Source organism: Lineus longissimus, chromosome 5, assembly GCF_910592395.1.
Source record: "Lineus longissimus chromosome 5, tnLinLong1.2, whole genome shotgun sequence".
Classification (NCBI taxonomy): Eukaryota; Metazoa; Nemertea; class Pilidiophora; order Heteronemertea; family Lineidae; genus Lineus; species Lineus longissimus.
The window spans coordinates 10490693-10515495 of record NC_088312.1 but is presented as its reverse complement, the minus strand read 5'-3'; the positions used below and the strand labels follow the sequence as shown (position 1 = coordinate 10515495).

General features: G+C 40.5%; 2 protein-coding genes across 3 annotated transcripts; one reads left to right on the top strand and one right to left on the bottom strand.

Moving 5' to 3' along the window:
- The first annotated feature begins 963 nt into the window (after positions 1–963).
- Positions 964–13889, top strand: LOC135488182 (uncharacterized). 2 transcript variants are annotated; one of them, XM_064772668.1, is made up of 16 exons: positions 964–1120; positions 2851–2971; positions 3211–3368; positions 3654–3768; positions 4883–4955; positions 5197–5264; positions 5760–5884; positions 6251–6372; positions 6694–6816; positions 7543–7644; positions 7871–8039; positions 8461–9189; positions 9903–10182; positions 10475–10533; positions 11057–11191; positions 11769–13889. In XM_064772668.1, the coding sequence occupies exons 1-16, from the start codon at positions 1066–1068 to the stop codon at positions 11891–11893; spliced, it is 2559 nt and encodes an 852-aa protein (XP_064628738.1). In that variant the 5' UTR covers positions 964–1065; the 3' UTR covers positions 11894–13889. The 2 variants fall into 2 exon arrangements, with proteins under 2 accessions (XP_064628738.1, XP_064628739.1); XM_064772669.1 differs by lacking the exon at positions 964–1120 and adding an exon at positions 2315–2412.
- A 3469-nt stretch (positions 13890–17358) lies between these two features.
- Positions 17359–22054, bottom strand: LOC135487778 (ashwin-like). Its single transcript, XM_064771853.1, has 4 exons — positions 21959–22054; positions 20814–21010; positions 19950–20565; positions 17359–19247 (listed from the first exon to the last, which is right to left on the bottom strand). Exons 1-4 carry the CDS (start codon positions 22052–22054, stop codon positions 19167–19169), a joined length of 990 nt encoding a protein of 329 aa, XP_064627923.1. The 3' UTR covers positions 17359–19166.
- Between the last annotated feature and the right edge of the window lie 2749 nt (positions 22055–24803).

Below are 24803 nucleotides of genomic sequence, written 5' to 3'. Positions count from 1 at the left end.
GCCATGACGTCAAGGGGTAAATTCTAGCTCCAGGAAACGCCTTACTAGTGCATCGTCCCACGTGGAAAGAGTCGATGGGTGGAGAGCTAACTCAAGTCAAATCGGAGCAACATCGGAAAAGCCATTTGCAATACTCCCACCTCGAAATATTGAGAGGCGGAGTATATTTAAAACCACTGATTTACGTCAGGATGCGGATAAGCGCGATAATTCAGTCAAACTTAGAATTTTGCAGTATTTTGTGCAATTTGTTGATGGAAACTACTTATGTAGAATAGGTGGTGACTGGGCAGCCGACAGCTGGGAAATATTACCCTTAATAATCCAATGGTCCTTTAACTCAAGACCACAGTGATTAACTTTGGGGACAATTAATTTTGTAGATGCAATGATGTTTTATCTCATTTAAAAGATGAGTGTTTTTCCTGATTCAATATCACTTTCTGTACTTCATACAATATTACCATTGCAGAATAGAGTGCAAAGTCATAAAAACACAGTTTTTTTCAGGGGGGTGAGGAGGCCGGCCCGCTTCTGAAAGACAAAAGTCATGTTTCTCACTTGGTAGGGTCTTGGGTCTGGCATGGGCACGATGGGTACAGGTACAAGGGTTGATGGAACGTCGGGTTAAACCTAATTCGAATGAGCAATATGCGTCTTAGAAGTAGAGGTGAAACTTGTACAGAGTCGAACTCACAACCTCATAGCCTGGTGCGCTAGCTCTAACCACTATGCCACTACGCCATTGGTCTTTGAGTAGGTATCTATTTCTTTCGAGTCGTATCTTTTGCCTATCATTAATTGAAATGGCCTGGAGAAGAAGTTAATCTCATAGTGTGCCAGTGGATCCTTGAGAGACTCCCTGCTGAAGACAGTTTGATAATCCTGCGGTCGTGACGGAAAAAAACAAGCAAGTTTATCTTGGGAATCCTTGATGACGTCATCATTTGGGGAATACCCTTTCGGAAAATGAACCAAAAATATTTTCAAAATACTTCCCCCTTGGGCAAAACGGCCCCTATCTGCTAATTTCACAGCGATTATTCCATATTCTAGCAATTAACCATGGAGTTGGGAAGAAGTAGATTGCGGAGAAACGGTTTAAATGCGCTCGAAAATGGTAAATTACTAGTTTTTAGTACTCTATAGAAGTGTGCCAGAGTCAATCTCAAAAATGAAAAGAAGTCTCTTGTCTCTCTCTGGACTTGGTCTGCCGGCTCTGGCTCTGCTCTCTCTTGACATCTCAGGTGCTAGGTCTGGAGCCCTAGGTCTTTGCATGCTCTACCATACACACACAAACAATCTGCATGCAATGCACAGCAGTGCAGTGCGGCATGTATGCAGCACGCTAGACTCCTGCAGTCCTGGCCCTGCGCGGGCAGTCCCCCTGGACCATTGCCGGGTTGCGTCATCCAATTTGGTCTCCGGGCACCAGGATGAGGCTGGTTCAATGCGTTCAGAGTGTAGCAGCGAGCAGCCACAGTCGGAGTTCTCACATTACGTCAATTCACGGTGCTTTCCTCAAAAGAGGATATATCATATAGCCTTGGGCCTAGGCCCTAATTATAAATAAGTGGTGTACATTGTAATCTACACCGTAAAAACTGCAGCAATACATATACATGTATACGGTAATTCCAATTGCGTGAATACCGAAGGAGAAGTCTGAAGCATTGATTGAAAATAACACACTTCCAGGAGATCAGTTTAGGACAATTTGTGGTATTTACTACCTTGCCCTAGTTGGCATCAAGTAGAAACGGCAGCGTTACACACGAGTACTAGCAAACTCAAGGCTACTCTAAAACATATATGATTTATCTATTCTCATGATGATAAGCAATTTGAACTCTACTTAATTTGCTAGGACATCATAAATAGATATGATTTATCTATTCTCATATCTCAATCATGATGGTATGTGTGCATTTACCGTATGCTACACAGATCATCAGTTGGGCCAATTAGTGGTCCTTATTTATTGTCATTATTCAATAACGACGTATAATGCAAGGGAAGTGGGCGATACTTATCGCATTCTGATTCATCCACACAACAAACTGAACGTGAATAAAGTCAATAAGTGAGGTTGAACCTCGTTGTTCTGTGTTATTCACATTATCTATGGCACATCTAGCCAGTCACATCTTCCTGATCAGTGGAGTTGTTGACTTGGTTCTGAAATTTATAGCTGGCGGATACTATTACTAACCTGTTGCTGGATTTTGTTTGTTGGACACTCTTCTCTGAATTCATATGTCCGTGGATGTACGCTATTTTGCTGTAGATTCATAAATTGAACACTCATCTTCTTCTGTATGTTTGCCTATTGTGAAATATAGTGTATTGAATCTGTGTCTTCTTTTCGGTATAAATTGTCATTCACCATGAAAAGATTTTCAAACAAGATTTGTAAGTTACACGTAATATTATCATTCACATTCACAGAGTAATCCAAGATGTGGATTATTCATCATTCTCTTCGGTAGAGATGAGGAGATTACAGTAGAACTTCTCTATTATGGACACCCTAAGGACTGACAAGTGTTATCCTTAATATAGAGGTGTCCTGATCAGAGAGGTCAAATTGAATGGAAACCACCAGTTTGGGACCAAAACAAGTGTCCTTAATAGAGAGGTGTCTGCTAAGGGAGGTTCCACTGTATTTGCAATTTGAAACTCTTTTGGCTTCAAGAATAAATTTCATTCCAGGCATGTTTTCAACCTATGATTTAAATCGTAGTCATATTTGGGATTGGCTCAACAACTTGCAAGAAATGTGATGAGTTTGTCGATTATTGATATTATATGTTCTATGCCCCAATATTTGGTTCACTGATGTATTTTCAGCTCTACACCCAAAGCATGGCTTGGCATGGACAGATGGGAAAGCGGTCTTCCTAACACCAGTTATAAAGAACATCGAGAAAGGAGCTGACACAGACAAACACATCAAGCTAGGAGAATTTGAGTAAGATTTCTTTACAATTTGATGGTCTTCTGTAAGGCTGTCTAATTATTGGCAAAATTTCAATCGTAGTTCTAGTTATAAACAGCTACAGAACAGCCGCAGTTGTGTAATCTTTGAAAATACGAAAAAACATTATTTTGCGTATGAGCTCAATTTTTGGTTTTTCTGTGGAATTTGTTGCAGTGTGCTGGCATTTTTGCAACAGATGCTTTGATGTATTTCTGATATTGTTTATACAGTCACGTGGAGGGCTTGTACTGGAGTCATGACCTCGGTTCCTCTTGTTTCCTCTGCGTCGTGGAGCAGAAGACTGTCTCCCTGTGGTGGGTCGAGGGCAGTCTGCCGAACCTCGTTTTCAAACAGACAAGGAAGATCAATGCGATAGCTTTACCGCAAGGTTAGTGATTGAGTTAAGATGGACTGACTTCAGGACTGTTTTTGAGTTGTTTTAACAGAGATCAGAAATGCTAACAGGTTTTCTAGCTCTTTTGAGCATGTTCGTTTTCTAGCTCTTGCTAGCATGCTATTTTAAAGCTAGTTTCAAGGATTTCATTTTGTTCTCACTTCATAGTTAACGGTAACTGAGTAATGTTCACCTTTGCAATTTGCAGAGAACTCGTATTTAAAGATATGATAATGAGAAGGATTGTCAAAGGAATAATTCTGTCTTTTCATTCTTCAGGTGTCTTATGGAACCCTTATTCCGATGTTCTCTGCATCCTGACCAAAAAGCAGTGTTCGTTTTACTACCAGCACTTAATCACCAGGGAGAGCTTTGCTTTCCCATCAGTTGATAGGTGAGCTATGTTGACTGCAGTGTCAATTTCAATTTTTCCTGAGAGACTGAGGTTGTTCATTATCATAGTCTTGCATTCTCATCATATTTTATGGCATTAGAGAGTGTATTTGAGGGGTTTTAGGTTCTAAAAACAGTTCAGAGAGGTAATTTTTTAGTGACCCCCCTACCTAATTTTGGCTCAGTGGCCAATTATCTCAGCATGAAATGCTGTGAACTTTATGCAATTGAAAGGCCTGCCGTGTATTGGAGATTTTGACAATACTGCTTTGCTCATGATGCTATTAGAATTAACTCCTCCAGAAGTTAATAAGATTATCGATTGATGTCTTGATGTGGTACGAATTGTATTTTCTGAAAATATATCAATACATGTATGTTGATATTGCATTTGTTTTAAACTTAGCCACCAATGGGGTAGGTAAGTTAAAAATGATGTGTTTGTGCTATCATTTTGCATGCTCCCAGGTCCAAACTAACTCACAGTTTCTGTGGTAGAATTTCACTCCTGGTTTATTTTGCATTTCACAATTCTTTTTAGAATAGTTTCTTTCATCAACCTCCCTCACTATTATAATCTAATAAGTAATATTTATTGCAATTTTGTCTTTGGACACCGCATGTTCGTATTTTTGAGTGATATTAGGACCTTGACATCCACAGCCTCAGTCAGGGGATTATCGATGATAAAAGGAAAAAATAAGTCATGTAGTTTCTGGATCTGATTCTCTGGCTGAGTAAGTTGAGAGATACCAGAGTTCAGGGTTTCCGCCAGGGGGGGATGGGGGGTATTCATCCCCCTAAAATAATTCAAGGGGGATACCCCCCCTTAATTTTGAGCACTAAAGTTTGTTTTACTGTCAAATGAGTAATTTTCATGATTCGATATGTATTAAGAGCATTTGGGAGCCAATTGTAGCGGTTTTAGGGCCAAAAAACGTCTCAGGAGTGGTCATATACCCCTTTTAAGAAAAAAAAAATTTAAGAAAATTTTTTTTTTGCTCCCATCCCCCTCAAATTTAATCCTTGGCGGAAACCCTGAGAGTTGGTCACATTTTTACGAACATAATCTATCCTCTGCATGTTATATAACAATTATATTCATTCTTTTTTAGTGGTAAGATAACATGTGGTACCTGGTCACGAGACGGACAGAGGCTATTCATTGGATTAGGGTCCATTGTGATGGTGAGTGTGCGTAGGGGTTTCTATCGGTTTAAAATGTGTTCAGAAATTTGAATTTTTGAAATTGAGCACAACGATCAGCGATCAATGTCAGTCTGTAAGATTTTCTCTCTCTTAGCAGCAATCATACAAAAAAGTAATTGCTGGTTACAGGGATTAAAATGGCTTGTCTGCGTGACACTTTAGATTAAGTGATATTGAAGAATTGTATATGAGATTAAACTACTTGTTTTTTATGTTCCAGGTTTATAGTTGGGAAAACCTTGACAACAGTATCACAGATTATTCCGTGACTGCCTGGAGAGTGCCTGAGTGAGTATATTACTACTGACTTCATTATGTACAGTGGAACCTCCCTTTGCGGACGCCTCTCTATTACGGATAACTTCTCTATAAAGGAAACAAGTTTTGGTCCCAAATTTGTTGTTTCCATTCAATTTGACCTCTGTAATCAGGACACCTCTCTATTACGGATAGCATTTGTCAGTCATGAGGGTGTCCTTAATAGAGAGGTTCTACTGTACTCGAAAGTAAACATAGCAGTTATCAAAAGTGAAGTGTTTCAGTCATGATCACTGGTTCCTACATTCCTGATGATTCCTTGGTCTGTCAGACTTGGTGGGTGGGGGATTAGATAATGTTCTGAATGAAAGTTTGATTTTAAAAACACTGGTAGAGTTGCATTTTGTGAAGTCCGTGGCATGAGTTCTGGTCAGTTGTTCAGTGCAAACAGCATTAAAAGCATAAAAAGTTGTATCAAAAACGTTCAAGTGGACCATTACATGACTTCCTACTTCTTAATTTCAGGCTGGATGGTCAGATATGTGCGATGAAGTCTTTGAATGATACATGGGTGATGTGTTCCGCTGAGTTACCCCTGGAGGCCCTTTGTAAGCAGAAGGCAGATATGTTCGAAGTGCCTTCAATAACCGGTGAGTAAACCATGTAGAAAAGCCTGTATATATAACTAGACGCTAGGGGCCACTTGGGTAACCTCAGTGATAAAAACGGAAAAGGTCATCAATGCTGTTGAATGGAATTGACCACTGAAATAAACAAACAGTGCAGGCTTTTGAGCAAGACAGTGATTTCCAGACATTCGGCACTCCTTTTGTTTGTGTTTCAATTTGATTGAAACCTACTCGAGAATTCATCATCGTCATCATCATCATCATCATCATCATCATCATCATCATCATCATCATCATCATCATCGTTATCATCATGGTCCAAAATTGGACTTTTGCATTAGAGCCTTGTATTAGGTTGTAAACAGGAAGAATTTATTTTACTTGTAGCCAGCAAAGAGACTGACATCCACAATAACAACATGACAGAGAGTTCTGACGTCCTCACCCCAAAACTTGAGGCAAGTCCGTCCATGACAGAAAGTCTTCTCAATCTCCAGAGAACCGAACAGGTTGGTAGATGCTATGACTTTAAAAAGTTTTACTTTTTTTCGCTGTTCGTTACATGCTTTTTGGAACAATGCACATCATCATCAGAACGTGTCAAGAATGAGTGATTTGAACATGTTTAAGAAGAAAATCCCAAAAGAAATATATCATGTGATAAATGATGGGGCAAGTCCTTGGATCGCCTAAATTTGGCTAAATCTGGAGGAAGGCACGAAACTCTGATGTGAGGTATAGAATCTTTGAAAGTACCGGAAGAGTTTTCATGAATTTTAAACGTTTTTTAAAAGTAAATAAGAAATTTCACATTCTGTCTGATTCTTCAGGGGCAGATAAGAGATTATTCGCAGCTGATAGTCTTCACTGTTGAGTCAAGTGCAGAACATCCGTCCATAGTCTGCAGGACCAACATTCAGGGTATACTAGTGCCAGATATTTTGTATTTTCATGTAAGTAAATTGCATTGTCAAGAGTTAGAAACTGAGGGTATCGTGAATTACTAACATGAAAGTGCAACGTGATGGTTTAAGCTATCAAAAGTGTGAGGTGTCGTGGATCCTGACCTTGCCATGGTGCATCTACAGTGGAACCTCCCTAAGCGGACACCTCTCTATTAAGGACACTTGTTTTGGTCACAAATTGGTAGTTTCTATTCAATTTGACCTTTCTAATCAGGACACCTCTCTATTAAGGTCAGCACTTGCCAGTCCCGAAGGTGTCCTTAATAGAGAGGTTCTACTGTACTTGTGTGACCCTGAGCCTAAGGGCTATGCTGGCGGCTCCAGGGCATGCTTCACCATGCCATCCAGGTCTTGGGTGAGGATCCAGACCAGAGTTGAATATGAGCGTTTGTGATGACGCTTCGAGCCCCTCAACATTTGCTGAGCCATGGGCAAACAACTCACTTTGTGGCTATACAGAGTTACAGCAATGAGAACCAGCACTTACTTTAGTATAAGAATATACAGTAGAACCTCCCTTAGCGGACACCTCTCTATTAAGGACAACCTCTCTATTAAGGACACTTGTTTTGGGCACAAATTGGTTGTTTCCATTCAATTTGACCTCTCTAATCAGGACACCTCTCTATTAAGGACAGCACTTGTCAGTCCTGAGGGTGTCCTTTATAGAGAGGTTCTACTGCTTATTAAGATATCTTATTGGTTTATTTACAGAGGGATTCCTTCCATGCCATTGTGGGCAGTAACAACCAGAGTAAGGTGCATGTTTATAATGTGGGTGAGGTGTTTAAAGAGGTCACAAAGATAGAAGAACTGGTAAGAACAACTGATTGAAAGATATTGCTCACTAAATTACGTGGTCAGAGGTGAAAATGCATCCAACTACCAGAAGCTGTGGGCTCTTTAGAATTCACCACACACTTTCGAATTCCCAACACCAGAATGAATTTTCAAGTCAGCGGTATTCATTATGTAATCGACAAGCCCATGAAAGATGCCACTCCCCAGCTTTCATCTACTATTGCTTTCTCCTTTCTTATAGGACGTTCCGTCTGATGAACTTGTCAAAGGCATATCATCGCATTACATCAAGTCAGCCGCCTTCATTATTTTACTGACGGGCACAGTAGTGACGCCATCCGACCCAGCATTCATCTCACCATCATTACAGAAAGACTATGACCTTCAGCTAAGGATTTTCCCATTCCCAGGTGAGACCTTCATCAAATTTTGACAATGTGGACATTTTTCAATAAGCTTGTATCCTTGAAAATGCCAGTATAAGTTTCCCCCAGGAGTTATCATGACAACCAATACCGGCACTAGTACCTTGATACTGGTAATCATTTTCAATCGTTATTTTTGCATACTCCCCAGGCCTAGGTGTCCTGGTGTCTGTAGTTCCACCATCACTGATGCCGCCCACCCAAGCTTTCATCTACATTTGCTTGTCTCCTTTCTTAAGAAGTACCAAGTTGCTTTGCATAGGAATTTGAGCAATTTAAGTCCATCACAGTTTATAAAGCTCAAAAGCCATCACTATTGTATTAATTATTCTGTCCCATACGTGTGTTTTGTTTGAAAGATCTAAAAAACATGAATTTTGATACAATTCATATTGGTTTGTTTCAGGTTCAGTTGGACAGGCTGTTCCACGCTCTGGTTCCATTGACTCTATTGCTGCCCGGAGGATGAACTTACCCAACCTGAGGACCGACGCCAGTAAGGCAAAACAGGACAAAAAATTGAAACACAAGGATAAGTCACTGAAAAGAAATGATGCGCAAGGCAGATTTTTAGGACTTTTTCAGAAATCACCAAAAGGGCCGAAGATAATTGACTTGAGTAAAAACCAAGTGGAGGACCAAGACTTGGAAGTTGAGACAGTCAAATTTGATGACGTTTCTGCTAAGTTTTCTGAAACGATAAAATTCAGTTACGAGAATTTGACTGAGGAGGAATTCAAATCGGCTGTGAAGACACTACCTGATTCGTCTAGTGAAGAGAACATAACGATTCTGAAAGGTGATAATGGCCAGACAGGTAGCCCGGGCTTGGATGGTGATGGTAATGACCGGCAGGTGATGGCCAAACATGATGGTCTTGGGCGTATAACTAGCGAGAGTCGAAAGTCCAGTGGAAGCTTGCCCTTGTTGCCGATTGTCACCGTAGCGGATGAGTTAACCGGACATGCCGTCCTGAGGTCGACGACGAGCGGAATGAGCTCCCCTAGGACACCCAGGATACGCCTGGGTATCAATAGCCTGAGGTCTGGAAGCAGGTCGCAGTCCGTCCCCAGCATGCTTGATAGTGACATAGAGATTCCAGCTCCCGATATCATCTCGACAGGTGATGGCAAAGGTAAGGTTCCCGAAATGATCGTCATTATGATCGTCAATATTGCCGTCGAGGCCCAAACTTGGAGAAAGTTTGACATTTTATCTTTACTATTTGTTGATGAGAGACCAGTGTTCCAAATTTAGGTTAGTGCCTATGACCTCTATTTGTGCCAAAAGTAAACAGTTTATGATGGATTATTTTCTCACTCTGTCAATGAGGTTGTAGATGACTATGTTGTGCTGGAAAAATGGGAGATTATTCTTCTATAATTTCAGCAACTTGTTGTCTGCTTAACACAGGACGGCAATTTGTTGTTCGTCCTAAATAGTTTCCCTGAGTCAAAGGGCCTTAAACAACAGGCCCATTGATTTTGATTGTCAGTGACCGGATTCAGACACCGTTGCAACTGCTATAATTACTCCACTGTGATGAGTACGATGCATCTTTCTAATGATTAGTACAGTAGAACCTCTCTATTAAGGACACCCTCGGGATTTACAAATGCTGTCCTTAGTAGGGAGGTGTCCTGATTAGAGAGGTCAAATTGAATGGAAACAACCAATTTGGGACCAAAGCTAGTGTCCTTAATAGAGAGGTTGTCCTTGATGGAGAGGTGTCCGCTAAGGGAGGTTCCACTGTACTTGTACTTTGTATGTAATATTTGAATAAAAGTCCAAGCTGTAATTGGGATGATCATGAATATTTAACCCACTTCTTTTGTGTTGTATTTCCAGGGCCTGAGCTTTCCCCTGATGTATTCCTACCCAATAACAGTGAACCAGACGATGAGCCTGATGGTGGAATGATGGCAAAGATGAGTCCAGATTATTGCCGCCTTGAGAATCATGGTCACCATGGTAGCGAACATCATCACCATGGTCATCATGGTCACCATAGCAACAAGCATCACCACGGTAACCCAAGCCATGATGAGTGGGAGGATATTGAGAGGCAGGTCAAGGAACAAGGGGCGCTCCTGTCAGACCTTCATTCCAAGATCGAATCTGTTCTCAAGTGAGTAGCATCAAGAATTATCTCAAAAAACAGTTAGAGACCTTGAAGCCTTTTCAGACTGACCAGTATGCTGGCTGTCTAGCCCTCCAACCTCCTACATCATCATCTTGACTTGTATGAAAAAAGTTATGCGGCAGGATCCGGTGCCCTCATTGCATGGAATGCCAATGACTTCAGCACAGCCCGGTGTCACTTTACCCTTGTGATATTCCATTTTAGAATCTAGCCCTTCAGTCCTCTGGGGCTTACTGACCATGCCCATGGATTGTATACCTATGTTTCCATCTTACAGGTGTGCAGCTGATACTTCCTGTGTGCCATTATCAGGTTACCAAGCCTTGGAGGAGCCAGGTGAGTGATAAGGTCCTTCACTTATGTCTGAGCCGCACTAAGTCTTAATTATTGTGGTGATGCAACAGTGATGGCAAACAGTGTGGGTTTCCTTCAGGGAAAATTTTTATTACAATTTGCCCAATATTATCAACACCGTGTAAAAATAAAGGATGTTGATCCATACGATAGTGACAGTGGAAATGTGAGTCGGCTTATCATCGTTTGCTAAGGACGTTGACTTGTGGTTAAAAGTGTCTGAATTATGATTCAAATAGAGTGGGATTGACACCTGATGTATCCCTTATGACTCTGGCAAGTCTACTGAGATTGCCATATCGTTAAAATTTGACGTCGAGCTCAGAAACCATGTACCTGGTGCATACGACAGGGCAAACAAGGACTCATATGGTGGAGGATGGACTCTGATGGCCATTACACCCTGATGGTGCCTAACTGTTGTAGCACACAACAAAAGATAATCTTGGAACCGAAATGGGTACACATTCGATGACAACCTCATTGCCGATTTTCCCTCTTTCAGAATTGGTCAAGTTTAACTACATGTATCATGATGGGGATGAGAGTTGTGAGAAGACATTCCTATTGGATCGTAGGCGCGTGAAGTTGGATATCGTACTTCAGGCCTTTGGATTAACTTCTCTTGAAATAGCAATGGGTGAGTATAATTCTGTATAAGACTGAGTAGAGAATTATCTTGAAAATTATATGTGAGGTTGCAATCTGAAGAACTGTCCTCAATATTCTCACTATCACATAACTACTGAATAAATTTGATAACATAGAAATATTACATCGACCCACATTGGCATTTGAGGACCTTACTTGGTGCCGAGGCCTTGTTTTTTTTAGACTTTGTCGGCCGAAGACGGAGTCACTAGGTTGGTGTGTTTGGAAGTAGCTTTGGATGAGCTTTAATTTCTGAGAGTTAACTTAGAGGAGACAGTAATATGGTGGTGGTGTGATTTAAGACACACAATATACTGGTTACAAGTCACAATAGACTTGCCGGAACCCCATTGTGGCTGGTGAAATTGAGGGGTAAAATGAACTGAGGGGTGTACCATTGACCTCTTAAAAAACGTTTTGACAAAAGATTCCTGCGAATCTACAGTGACCAGTATCCGGTCTATCAATTCCAATCACTACTGTCGTAAAGCTTTGGAAGATCCGACTAGACTGCATCCCTTGATGTCTTCATGTAGATCTCTAATATTCCACTTCATATATTTCAGGTGCGACTGCTGTGCTAGTTGGTGCCAATGTAGATGGATACATCCCAATCAGATTCACTCCAGGTTCCACGGTCCAGATATCAGGCCAGAAGAAAGTTGACCTGAAACCAGACACCAACTGTTAGATTGAAAGACTTTTGATAGACTTACCTTAATTGTCTCTGAGACAGCCCTGTGCTTATACAAGGTGTATACTATACAGAGTAGCTATTCTAGTAAATCAGGTCGGATTATCAAACCCGAATTTGTATCAAATCAATGAAATTTAGAAGTGTAACATTTATGTATGCTTGTTCATAGGGACTAATACAGGTGATATTTTTTGGAAAGTAATGACAATTCAGCATTGGTAGTTTCAATATCCCCACGACAATTTATCATTGGATGCTGAGTGCAGTATTTTTAGGGCAGTAAAAATGGAAAGGCCGGGTCTATTTGGCAAGCCGCTCGCCGAACAGGCATCTTTTTTTGTCCTGTTTGGAGAGCCGCTTGCCAAACAGCACTAAAAAGCAACCCTGTTCGGCCAGCCGGGCTTGCCAAACAGGTAAAAAATCTACCCTGTTTGGCGAGCTGGAGACTTTACTTTAATATTAATGAGTTCGGCTCTCCATTCTGGACAAGAAAAAGTCGCTGTTTGGTAAGCCGGGCTTGCCAAATAGTCACTTCCAAATGGAAATGCGTTTGTTTTTGATAGTGATGTACTGAGTATATACATGTACAATGTGCTTTTGTTTTGTGTAAGAAGTTCCTGTCTTATGGAGTTGTTACGGCCGAAATGGTGCTATGTGTACTTGCTGCTTGACATTGTTATCAACAGAATTTTGAATGCATTCCTGTCTTCCAAATCAAATCTTATTCTGCTTTTACGTTCTTTCTGCGTGAGTAAGTGTTATAATGGTGAATAGTAACCTTATTTTGTATCACTTTTCTTTCAAAATATGTGCTGTAGTGTTTTATTACCTACCGTACATGTACATGTAAGTTGTAAACAAGTTGTTGTTATGTTTTGTATTGTTTTTTCATCATCATCATCATCATCATCATCGGTTTTAGAGCCGCATGGCCGAATTGACCTTCCTTGGGCTCATCGTGTGTAACAAAATATAACAATCACATGCACTTTAAAGGGTACTCGTGTCAAATTTCACCATATAATGTTTTAGCTGTTTTTGACAAAGGACTACGTCACTTTCTCATAAATCGGTAAGGTTTTCGAATCAAAATGCACATTTTCTAGAAATTGATGGTTTAATCCCGCCCGGACGGCTCGCTTCGATGCCGTTTTCGTTGATGACATCACAACATGAACATTTTTACGGTCGCGGTGGTTTACATTCAGCGATTTTATAATAAATCTAATCAGAAATGGAAAATTTGAGCTTTACGTTTGTGATCAACAATTAAAAACGGACGTATTTCGCAAAGTTGCAAATCACATCATAGTATCTCTTTAATGGGTGCAGATGGGAATTCATAACTTCCTTGATATGTTGGTGTGTCCTGACGTCTTGACGTCCCCACCCTGTTGGTGTGGCGTCAGATGTCCCTTGTGACGTCATCCGTGGTGATGGTGATGCCCCGGTCTTGACTAATGTGGCAGTCGAGGGAAATTCCGGGAATGTAGGTTGTGCGTTGAGTGCGTCTGCCACCATGTTGATGTTAGGACTCAATATCAAGGACAACACGTCCTGGTAACCATGCTCATACTCCTTTGGCAATGCTATCAATTGTTTTGGAAATAATGCTGGACACCAATACTAATTGATGGTTCATTAGTATGAATTTTCAGTTCCGATCATGCAAGTGCTGAATTCTTTTCAGCAGTAGGTATAATTTAGTAAAATTTGCTATAAATGGTGCTTGTAGGGTTAGAAATACTTAAAATTGTGTAGTAGTTTGTGTAAACTTGAGACCAATCATAAGCTTATATATGTATCTTGAAATTGAATGAATAAGTTGTCTTCCAGAGTTTTATAACCTGTTGGAAACATTGGCAAGATTATCAAAACTAAAGTAGGGTATAATTAGACAGCAGATAAGACGGGTAATGTAGAATCACAAAAAGTGTCTTAAAGTGTCTTCCAGGGTTTTGCTAAACAGGGTGATTTTTTGAAAATTTTCTACCGGTAATTATTTTTGTATGAGATGATGTGTACAGTATGAAAAGTATTTAGGAAGCTTGTTGCGTTATGACATGTATGAATGGGATGTATATCAATGTCTTGCAATAGGGTATCAGCAAAACTTTGGCAGCTGCAACATGGCATTGACTATCACTAGGGTAGTGCATTGTTGTGACTGAGATGTGACGTAAATATTGTCTGAGTTTTGACGTCATTTTGACTCCTAGCCTAGTCTTTTTCATCTTAGCGTTCGATATACTATTTATGGCTATACTACACAACCAGGCCTATGTCTCTTATAAACCTGGCTGTCATCTCTAGTTTCTCCCTTGATCCCCAGAGCTTGGTCTCCAATGATGCACTGTATGGCCACTCACAGCCTAATGAAAATCATAGGGATGCTGATACTCTATGACTTGGTCTTCCAGGAATTTCATAAAGCCTGGTTACTCTCGCCATCGGCTGTGGTCAAATCTTTGGTTGTGTACTGTGTGATTGTGACTCACAGTCCATGGGGCGAGGGTTGGAATCCTTGCCAGGTGACCACTTTGTTCGTCCAACTGCAAGACAATGCTATCATCCCATGAATGTGATCTCCATGCTGTGATTGAATAAAAATGAAATTTGATTGATATGCATTTGTCAGTCGTTGTTTAGATGGTTTAGAGGGTAACGCAATTGACCGTGAAGACTGAACTCGAGGAGTATCTACACTTTGACTCGCAATGGGGAGGGTAAAACTGGTGCAGTAAGACTGACATTCAAACTCAATTTCAGGGCCTCTCACCTCTTGTGAAAGCTTAGAGTCTTTCACAATAAACCAACCAGTCTGAACTACATCCAGAGACACTGTGTTCCTGCTGAGAAATGTCTCAAAAACCCAACCAATCGGACAATTCCAGCAGAGCACATATCTGAACCAGCTGGGAGAATATCACAAAAACCCAACCAATCGGAAGGTTCCAGCAGAGCACATATTATCTGAACCAGCTGAGACAGTGTCACAATGACCCAACCAATCGGACTGACCCAACTGAGAGATTGTGACAACAGCCCAAACGAATTTGACCACTGAGACAGGGACAGTATTGTCTGTCTTGGCTGGGACTGGCATATTGTGACATTGTCTTAGTTGGGGCTGGCTCTTGTGACGTTGTCTCAGCTGGGGGTGGCTATTGTGTTGTTTTCTCAGCTGGTGATAGATGAATCTACTGATTTCGTCCGCATGGTTTAGCCAAACCCAGGTGACAACAATATCAAAGACGATATTGTCTGTAGAGTGCTACCAACACTACCAATCTGACACCAAGAGGAGATGCAGTATCATCAACTGAGACAATGTCACAACGTCACAATTGGCAGACACAGTATCGCTGGACGAAATCCGATTTTTAAGCATCGTAACGTTTGGCTTCATGATGCTGAAAGATGTACCTATCTTCAAGCAGAACTTTAAAGGTCCGTTAATAGTGCATTAAAGGCAGCTTAAAGAAAACGTCTTAACGCTACTGAAAGGACTTTTAGAACTATGCCACCCAAAACTTCAGACACATTGTTTTAGGCCTTGTGGGATTGTCATATGACCTACACGTCACATCTTAGGCCCTGTCTTGTGGCTACATCTCACCCTTTGAAGAGAACAACCTACTGTTTTTGAGACAACCACAATAGGGAGCTCCTCATCCAGTACGTCTCACCCTTTGAAGAGAACAACATACTGTCTTTGAGACAACCTGAATAGGGAGCTCCTCATCCAGAACATTTCAGCCTTTGAAGACAACAACCTACTGCCTTTGAGACAAGCTGAATAGGGAGCTCCTCGTCAAGTACATCTCAGTCTTTGAAGAGAACAAGGTACTGCGTTTGAGACAACCTGAATAGGGAGCTCCTCATCCAGTACGTCTCACCCTTTGAAGACAACAACCTACTGTCTTTGAGACAACCTGAATAGGGAGCTCCTCACCCAGTACATCTCACCCTTTGAAGACAACTGCCTACTGTCTTTGAGACAACCTGAATAAGTAGCTCCACATCGAGAAAATTTCAGCCTTTGAAGAGAACAACGTACTATCTTTGAGACAAGCTGAATAGGGAGCTCCTCGTCAAGTACATCTCAGTCTTTGAAGAGAACAAGGTACTGCGTTTGAGACAAGCTGAATAGGGAGCTCCTCATCTAGTACGTCTCACTCTTTCAAGACAAAAACCTACCGTCTTTGAGACAACCTGAATAGGGAGCTCCTCACCCAATACGTCTCACCCTTTGAAGACAACTGCCTACTGTCTTTGAGACAACCTGAATAAGTAGCTCCACATCGAGAAAATTTCAGCCTTTGAAGAGAACAACGTACTGTCTTTGAGACAACCTGAATAGGGAGCTCCTCATCCAGTAGGTCTCACCCTTTGAAGACAACAACCTACTGTCTTTGAGACAACCTGAATAGGGAGCTCCTCATCCAGTGCATCTCAGCCATTGAAGAAAAACAACGCATTGTCTTTGAGACAACTTGAATAGGGATCTCCACATCGAGAACATTTCAGCCTTTGAAGAGAACAAGCTACTGTCTTTGAGACACCCTGAATAGGGTGCTCCACATCGAAAACATCTCAGCCTTTGAGGAGAACAAGGTACTGTCTTTGAGACAACCTGAATATGGAGCTCCTCATCCCGTACGTCTCACCCTTTGAAGACAACAAACTACTGTCTTTGAGACAACTTGAATAGGGAGCTCCTCATCTAGTACGTCTCACCCTTTGAAGACATCAACCTACTGTCTTTGAGACAACCTGAATAGGGAGGGAGCTCCACATCGAGAACATCTCAGTCTTTGAAGACAACTGCCTACTCTCTTTGAGACAACCTGAATAAGTAGCTCCACATCGAGAAAATTTCAGCCTTTGAAGAGAAGAACCTACTGTCTTTGAGACACCCTGGATAATGAGCTCTTCATCCAGTACATCTCACCCTTTGAAGAGAACAACCTACTGCTTTGGAGACAACCTGAATAGGAAGCTCCACATCCAGTACGTCTCACCCTTTGAAGAGAACAACCTACTGTTTTGGAGACAACCTGAATAGGGAGCTCCACATCCAGTACGTCTCACCCTTTGAAGAGAACAACCTACTGTTTTGGAGACAACCTGAATAGTGGAATCTTTACCCAGTACCCTTTGAAGTCAAAGTCTGTCAGATGTCTTCAGTCTTTGATGAAAAGTTCCAAACCTTTAGAAATCTCACTAAGGGGGTCAGCCTCAAACTCTAGATACTAAAGAGCATTTGCTTTGACTTGAAGCAGAAACTTTCAGAGCAGTTGCCGCTCGGGGCAATATCACGGGTCCAACAATTCTGATGTATTCAAGACCCGCACTCTCCAACCAATTGAGGCTACATGTAGTTTATATGTACATCAAGAGGTTTTTCAGTGGCGCAAATTGACAAACTGCAATACCAATGTCCTAAAATTCCATGATTTATTTGATAATCATAAATTACTCCGATAATGATATTGGGTGATATGAATAAAGACTAGCAAATGCTTTTATCTAAAACTCCATGTACATTTACACCAGACCTTTCTGTACAAAATTGAAGTACCCGTAAAAGCATTTGCTAGACTTTATTCATATCAGCCACTATATAAGGCAGGCGCAGTGGACACCAAATTGCCACGTCAACATCATTTGATACTGATACTATAATACATAGTGCATTTGATGCATGATTGACAGATATCATCACCACAAGATGGAAGGATAATCTAGTAAATTGGGTTACTATTTCTTTTCGAGAGTTTTATGCCTGGAATTAATGTGAATACTCACTCATACTGATGGCAGAGAAATTGCAAAGGTTTAAGGCCACAAGAAGTAATTGGTTTACAGCAAACACAAACTTGTCTGTTATCAAAATTATTGGAAGTAAAGCAGAAGATGGGAAATTGTAACAGGTGGAAGTCAATTCGGGCATTATGAACGAGAGGTCCAAGAGTCTGGGACTCAGCTGACATCTTCATGAAGCGTAAATGGAAATAATACAGCACTATAATCAGTTCAAGTGAAGCTGAAATGATTATTATGCAGATTCCCAAATTCCACCAATTCTAAATGAACTGTGTGCTACTGTTCTGAAAAAGAACAATCACCAGAATCATACTGTTAATGAACAGTGTGGCCAAACCAAGAGGGCACAACACAGTATTCATGGAGATAAAAACAAAGGCCAGCCTACAGGAGGGGTGAAGAGCATCCCATTAAACATTGCTGCTATTAGAAAATGTGGCTAAAATGTCATGTGCGCTTAATTCAATAAGTCTTGCCAACAGCAAATGAAATGTTTCAAATTTATTAACTCCACAATATGTCAGCTCGGAAGAATCGGACATGGACAAGGTAATAGAAGTACATAATATAGTATTCTAAAATCCAACAATACACCCATTTTACCTATAATACCAGATGCGGTATTCTGAGTACCCCATAGGCCGTCTTCAAAGACTTACTGATGATTGGAGTACAGATGTCAAGAAATACCAAGCTCTGATTATGAGCAACTGCTTCAAAACTGGCATCGGATTCCCAACAACTTATGATCTTTGCAGTCATTTCTTCTGTATTCTCCCCAGGCTCTCTCCACCCGTCCCCAGTTCCCAACCCATCCCCACTCACTCCCCTTTATTAGTTATCAAAAAGAAAAACTTAAGTTGAAAAACAAGAAGTACAGTGATCTATATAAACAATACAATGAGTTGATATTTCCCTCTTCTGTAAATCACGAACATTACAAAGGATACATTCATCACAAAATGCTATTATAGGAGTCTTAACACAGTGAAAAGCAAGTATTTGAAAGCATTTTCAGTAAATCCCACAGCCGAGAGGAACTACTAAAATTGAAAAACACCCAAGTACAAAGTACAGTGATCTATATAAACAGTACAACGAGCTGATGTTTACCTCTTCTGTGAAAGACAAACATTACAAAGGATATATCCATCACAAAATGCTATCACAGGTGTCTTAATACAGTGAAAAGCACTTGCACCGTACCCAGAAGCTCAAAGGAGGTATAATTTGTCATGGACGGATGGACAAACACCATTGAAGAGCAATTTTGCCAGATCGTCTGCCTCAGTTTTATATTTCATTTGAAATGTGCGGGATGCTCTTGGAGCTTTATATCAAAACTACCAACTCAAAACTATTTTAGAGTACTAGAAATACTTCAGAATTGCACATCATCAATGACTTTTAAAGTTTCAAGCATGCCACAGTGCTGTGATCATACTGATGTCCTGTTGATCTTGATTTTTCTCTTTTTCTTAACAGGCGGAGTGCTGCTGGAACTTGCGGGATGGGATGACTGAAATGAAGATCGATAAATATCATTGTTACATGTACAATACCTTCCTTATGCATCTGATACATCCTATTCATTCAAAGCCCATTTTATTGGATTCTCTATAGAAACCCACCTTAGTCACACACCAGGCGGAGGGATTAACTCCTAGCCTAAAAAAACCCTAGGTATAACAAACAAAATAACATGTGGTATGCGACCACGTAGTATGCGTCCACGCGGTATGCGACCACATGGTATGCGACCACGTGGTCTTTTGTTTGCTGCTTGTTTGCTGTGGCCAGTAGTGGCTTCCTCCACGTGGTATTGAAATGTGCCTCGACACCCAGTGAGTCAACTTTAGGACAGAGGGGCAGCCTGATCACCGCGACTTATTAGACAAAGAAACATACCTCAACTTCATACGACCAACAGTATACAAAGTCTAATCCAATCGTTCTATTCGGACACTACACATGAGTAACCCTCCTAAATGTACGTGAATTGCACACAAGACTCACTCTCTGCCATGTCAGCATGGGGTGATATGAATAAAGACTAGCAATTGCTTTTACTGAAAACCCCATGTACATTTACACTAGGCCTTTCTGTACAAAACTGAAGTAAAATCATTTACTAGTCTTTATTCATATCACCCATGATCAATATCTCTGGCGATGCCATGTCCTACATTCATCCAAACTTATTCAAAACTTCAAAACAAACCTGATCAGCGGTTGATCCCTCAAGAGGACGTTTTCCAAGAGAAAGACTCGTCTCCATCAGCATCTTATCACAATCTTCCTTCACTGCTCCAATTTCTAACGTCACCTTTGTCCCCTTTGAACTTTCTGCCACATTTAAATGCTTATTGATACTATCGATAGCAGTTTTTAAACCGGGATTTTCATGATTTTTAGTCAGTGTTTGTTCACTTTCATTGTCAGCTGATAATCTCTTAACACCATTGTCAGAATTTGTTGCATCTGCTGGCATCTTTTTTACAAATGTTTTGATAACAATCTTATCTAAAGGATCATCAATCTTTTGCTCTGTCACTCGTAATATTTTTTTTCTTATCTTAATAGGCTGTGGTGTTGCGTCTGTAGTTCTGCTATTATCCTTTGAAACCTCATCACCAGCAGTGTGTTTTCTCTTTAAGGTCTTTATTACCACACTGTCTAAAGGATTGTCTGTTTTTTCTTGGCCGATCCCATATGGCTTTGCTTTTAGACTGACGACTCCTTTCACAGCTGTTTTTTCTGGAGGGGATTTCAAACGGTCTAGTAGGGGAGTGGACGGACCAGGCGGAGTACGAGATGACCCTAATGAGGAAGGAAAACTGAAAAAGAATTTGTAAGAGGAGTTCAAACTATTTATTTTTTTGGCATACACATATCAAAATAAAAACTTCAGCATTTATGATTATTTTTCTGCAGTTGTCAACTGCAGTTGTTGTCAACTGTTGACATTTAGCAGTAGACATTTATCTTGTGAACATATTAGCATTCAAACATCAAGACCTAATGTTCAGGGCCATTCTTGGGCTGGTCGCCTGGCCCTATTCTCCAGAATCCTGCCTATGCTTACCAAGTTTTCAAGTGATCCGCTTCTTCCTCTTTGGGTCGCTTGTTCCTCTCATCAATCAACTCCTGACTCCTCCTCATCAGCTTTCCACGTCGATTATTGCGGTATGTCCTCTGTGGCATGGGGATGATAGTTTTGTAGTAGAGCTGCACCAGTTCGTTCTTAGACTGCGATTGCTTGATACTGACGGGCACATGTCTCTGAAGAAGAACAGTGAACTTGATCGAAGAGTACAGTTATAAAAGTGCAAGTGCACGGCTTGTCCAGCTTGTATATGTACCATTTTGTAAAGTGTTGTTACATGTATTGAAAAAACTGTGTTGCACATTTGTTAATGTTAATCCGCCACGCCCGTGTCGACTTTTGAATCGAATGTCATGTAAGGGAGCATCCATTAAGTACGTACGCACGGAAACGCAGATTTTTAAACCCCTTCCCCCTGTATTCACCATTGCCTCAAACTTCCCCTCCCCCTGTATGAGCGTACGCCTAGAGACCACTTCATTACTCGATGAATTTCCTATTTTTCTTCATACGGTGCCACAGTCGGATCGACGAGCGGACTGCGCATTAACGCTGACATGGCACACACGTGAGAAAACGGCACGGGAAACAGCTATAAACCTCGTAGTGGTGTGTCAAATCAGAACCCAGTGAAGTATATCGCGTGTAAGTTCCAGCCTCATGTGCAATACCAGTATGATTCCCTTGATTATCACGGTAATCTATCATTTAAGCATTTTCTAATTTGTTCAGCAAATGGTTCTTGGGTTGCGGCATTACTAATGGCTCTGCATCATTGCATGATTGCATTACCCTGCAAAAAAATGGGATTTTGGGACATTTTGTTTATTAAACACGTGAAAACGCTATTCAAACATGAATGATGTCAATTTGAAGCTAAGATCCATACGCATAATATGACATACAAGTATTTGTCATATCTATCCTAGAGTTGTAAATATTCGGGAAAACAGCAACTGTTCAGTTTTTATTGATACACCCTGTGGTGCCTGTGGTTCCCACCGTGTATATATGTATCATACACAGAGCTGATTCTATCTTGTGTCATGTTTTCCTAGGACTACAAAGCAAATAAAACAATGAACTTTAGTATGCAGATAGAAAAAGGTATAAAGATAACCTACACGTCGAAATAATTCGAGAAGACCCTCCTCAGACAGAATTTCGGGGTGTAAAAGATCGATGGTTTCGCGAAAATCGTGTTCAACGCACACCGCCATAATCATAGTGTAGTCTTACCAAAACTAATGGTTCGATGTACCTCTACGATGTACATGAAATTTTAGATCTACTTGCGCAAGACTTGGTTTCGTTTTCAACCAATTCCGGTGTAAAGGAAATGCAAGTCCCCCGGAATCGAAGTCCGGTCTTTTTGTTATAGTGAATAGAGTCGCCGAGTTCCTTTGTTGAAAATTATGTAGCTACCCCTAACCAAACCATTAACCACATTCGTTGACAATACACAGCTAAACACTGCATTCCTAGGACATCCATTCCTTTTACACCGGGCATATGCCTTATTAGCTAATTTGTCCAGGCCCAGGGTTTACCAAGCAGACAGTAGTATATGTAGGGAGGGCCAAGTACTGATAGATATAGGAAAGGACCCACTGAAGCATCGTGGGAGGTGGTCCTTTGGTTGTCCCAGGAAAAAGGAGTCATTCTGCCTTCATGCAAAGTGACTTGTCCAAGGCTGCAATTGTTCAAGGACTGATGTTTCAGATCACGGAATATTGGGTTCCACATCTTGACCACTATCACTCTGATCCTCTCATAATTGAACTTTCATGGATCGGAAAACACTCTATTGTAGGTTGTGACCTTAGAATGATTGGTCATCGTGAAGCTACCCCTAACCAAACCATTAACCACATTCGTTGACAATACACAGCTAAACACTGCATTCCTAGGACATCCATTCCTTTTACACCGGGCATATGCCTTATTAGCTAATTTGTCCAGGCCCAGGGTTTACCAAGCAGACAGTAGTATATGTAGGGAGGGCCAAGTACTGATAGATATAGGAAAGGACCCACTGAAGCATCGTGGGAGGTGGTCCTTTGGTTGTCCCAGGAAAAAGGAGTCATTCTGCCTTCATGCAAAGTGACTTGTCCAAGGCTGCAATTGTTCAAGGACTGATGTTTCAGATCACGGAATATTGGGTTCCACATCTTGACCACTATCACTCTGATCCTCTCATAATTGAACTTTCATGGATCGGAAAACACTCTATTGTAGGTTGTGACCTTAGAATGATTGGTCATCGTGAAGACAAAGTCACAACCTACAATAGAGCAGCAGGTGATGGTATCTGGAGGTCCTCAATTTTTTATCGGGAAAGGTTGTGACAATAGCGTCTTCAAAGAGCAATGATAGTAACAATCATCTCATCATATTGATCACGATCAAATGCAAAGGAACAATATTTTAGATATTATTTGTTTTTATTCATATCCCTTTATTTCAACAATGACGAAGTTGACAGTTGAATGACTCGCCGCCCTATAATACAATCATTTTTTGACAATAAATAACAATATCATTCTAGATGCAAGTAAGCCAAGATAGGGACTATCCTTTTACTGAGCATGATTTTCTCAACCACATTTTCATTTACAAGTATGTACATAACAATATAATGGTTTACAAAATGGCACACTGTACCGTTTTGAAAACCCACTCAATAGGTGATATGAATAAAGACTAGCAAATGCTTTTATCTAAAACTCCATGTACATTTACACTAGGCCTTTCTGTACAAAATTGAAGTAAAAGCATTTGCTAGTCTTTATTCATACCACCCAATGTGTTGAAATGTCCCAGTATTATCTCACACAGACACTGATGACTGTATACATGTAGAAGCAAAATCTGTACAATAAAAAAATATGCATTACCTTATGTACAGTTATCTCAACAATTACATGTATCGCAATAAATATCTGATGTCACTACCAATTTTGCCACAAAAGATACTGAGGTCTCGCGATTAAATTGGGCCGAAGAAAATTTCTTATAACTTAATCTATTGAGAATATTACTTAATCTATTGAGATTAAATAAGTAACAAACTCAAGTGAAGTTGAAGGACTGAGCATAATCCAAATAAGATAAAATGCAATTCAAAATCGTAAGACCAAAGTATGTTAGGATGCCAAATGATATGTCCAAATAAAGGCTAAAATAGCGGAGTAAATGTAACTGCAAGGCAATCCAGGGCCCATCGTGATGCCAAATATATGATTTTCCATTAAAAGCTTCCAAACTATAAACTACAAATACTGATACCTGTAATGACAACAGAATCTGGATATACAGATCTGTTGATTGCTTCCAATTTTAAGGTATTTCCAAAGCACACTTTTCTAAAACTAAACGATTCCAACTGGTAATGAACACAGAGAAAGTAATCAAAATTATGATCTAAACTTCTAAATTTGTACCTCAACTGAATCAGTTGGGATTCCCTCAACGCATTTTAAACATGATATTCGATAAAAACAAACAATTCATTCTTTAAAATGTCTATAACTCCTAAATGCAGTTCATTTTGAGAACAGCAACAGGTGGCATTAAACCTGTGAGTTTTGAGTCTCATTATAAACACAGTGTTTTATGCTTTAATACAGAATAATAAGGTGCGTTCTTCTGCTCTGGACCCGAGTCAGTCGTCACTAAACACGTTACAGTTGTAGTTGCACTGAACACTGGCTATAATGAATATCACAGCTGCTCCAGAATCCCAGACTATATATACTACAGGGTGCATCAAAACAAATGAAGTGATCAAGCATATTTCTCAAAGCTATAAAGAGAAAATATAAGTTTTTGGCCGACAGCCAAATCAGCTCACTGACTTTATTTTGATGTACACTGTACATGTTTATCAGTAATCACAGACTAAACGGCAGGATCGTTTTATCAGGACTGGAAGCTTTTATAACCAGGATTAACAACTACCCCCCCCCC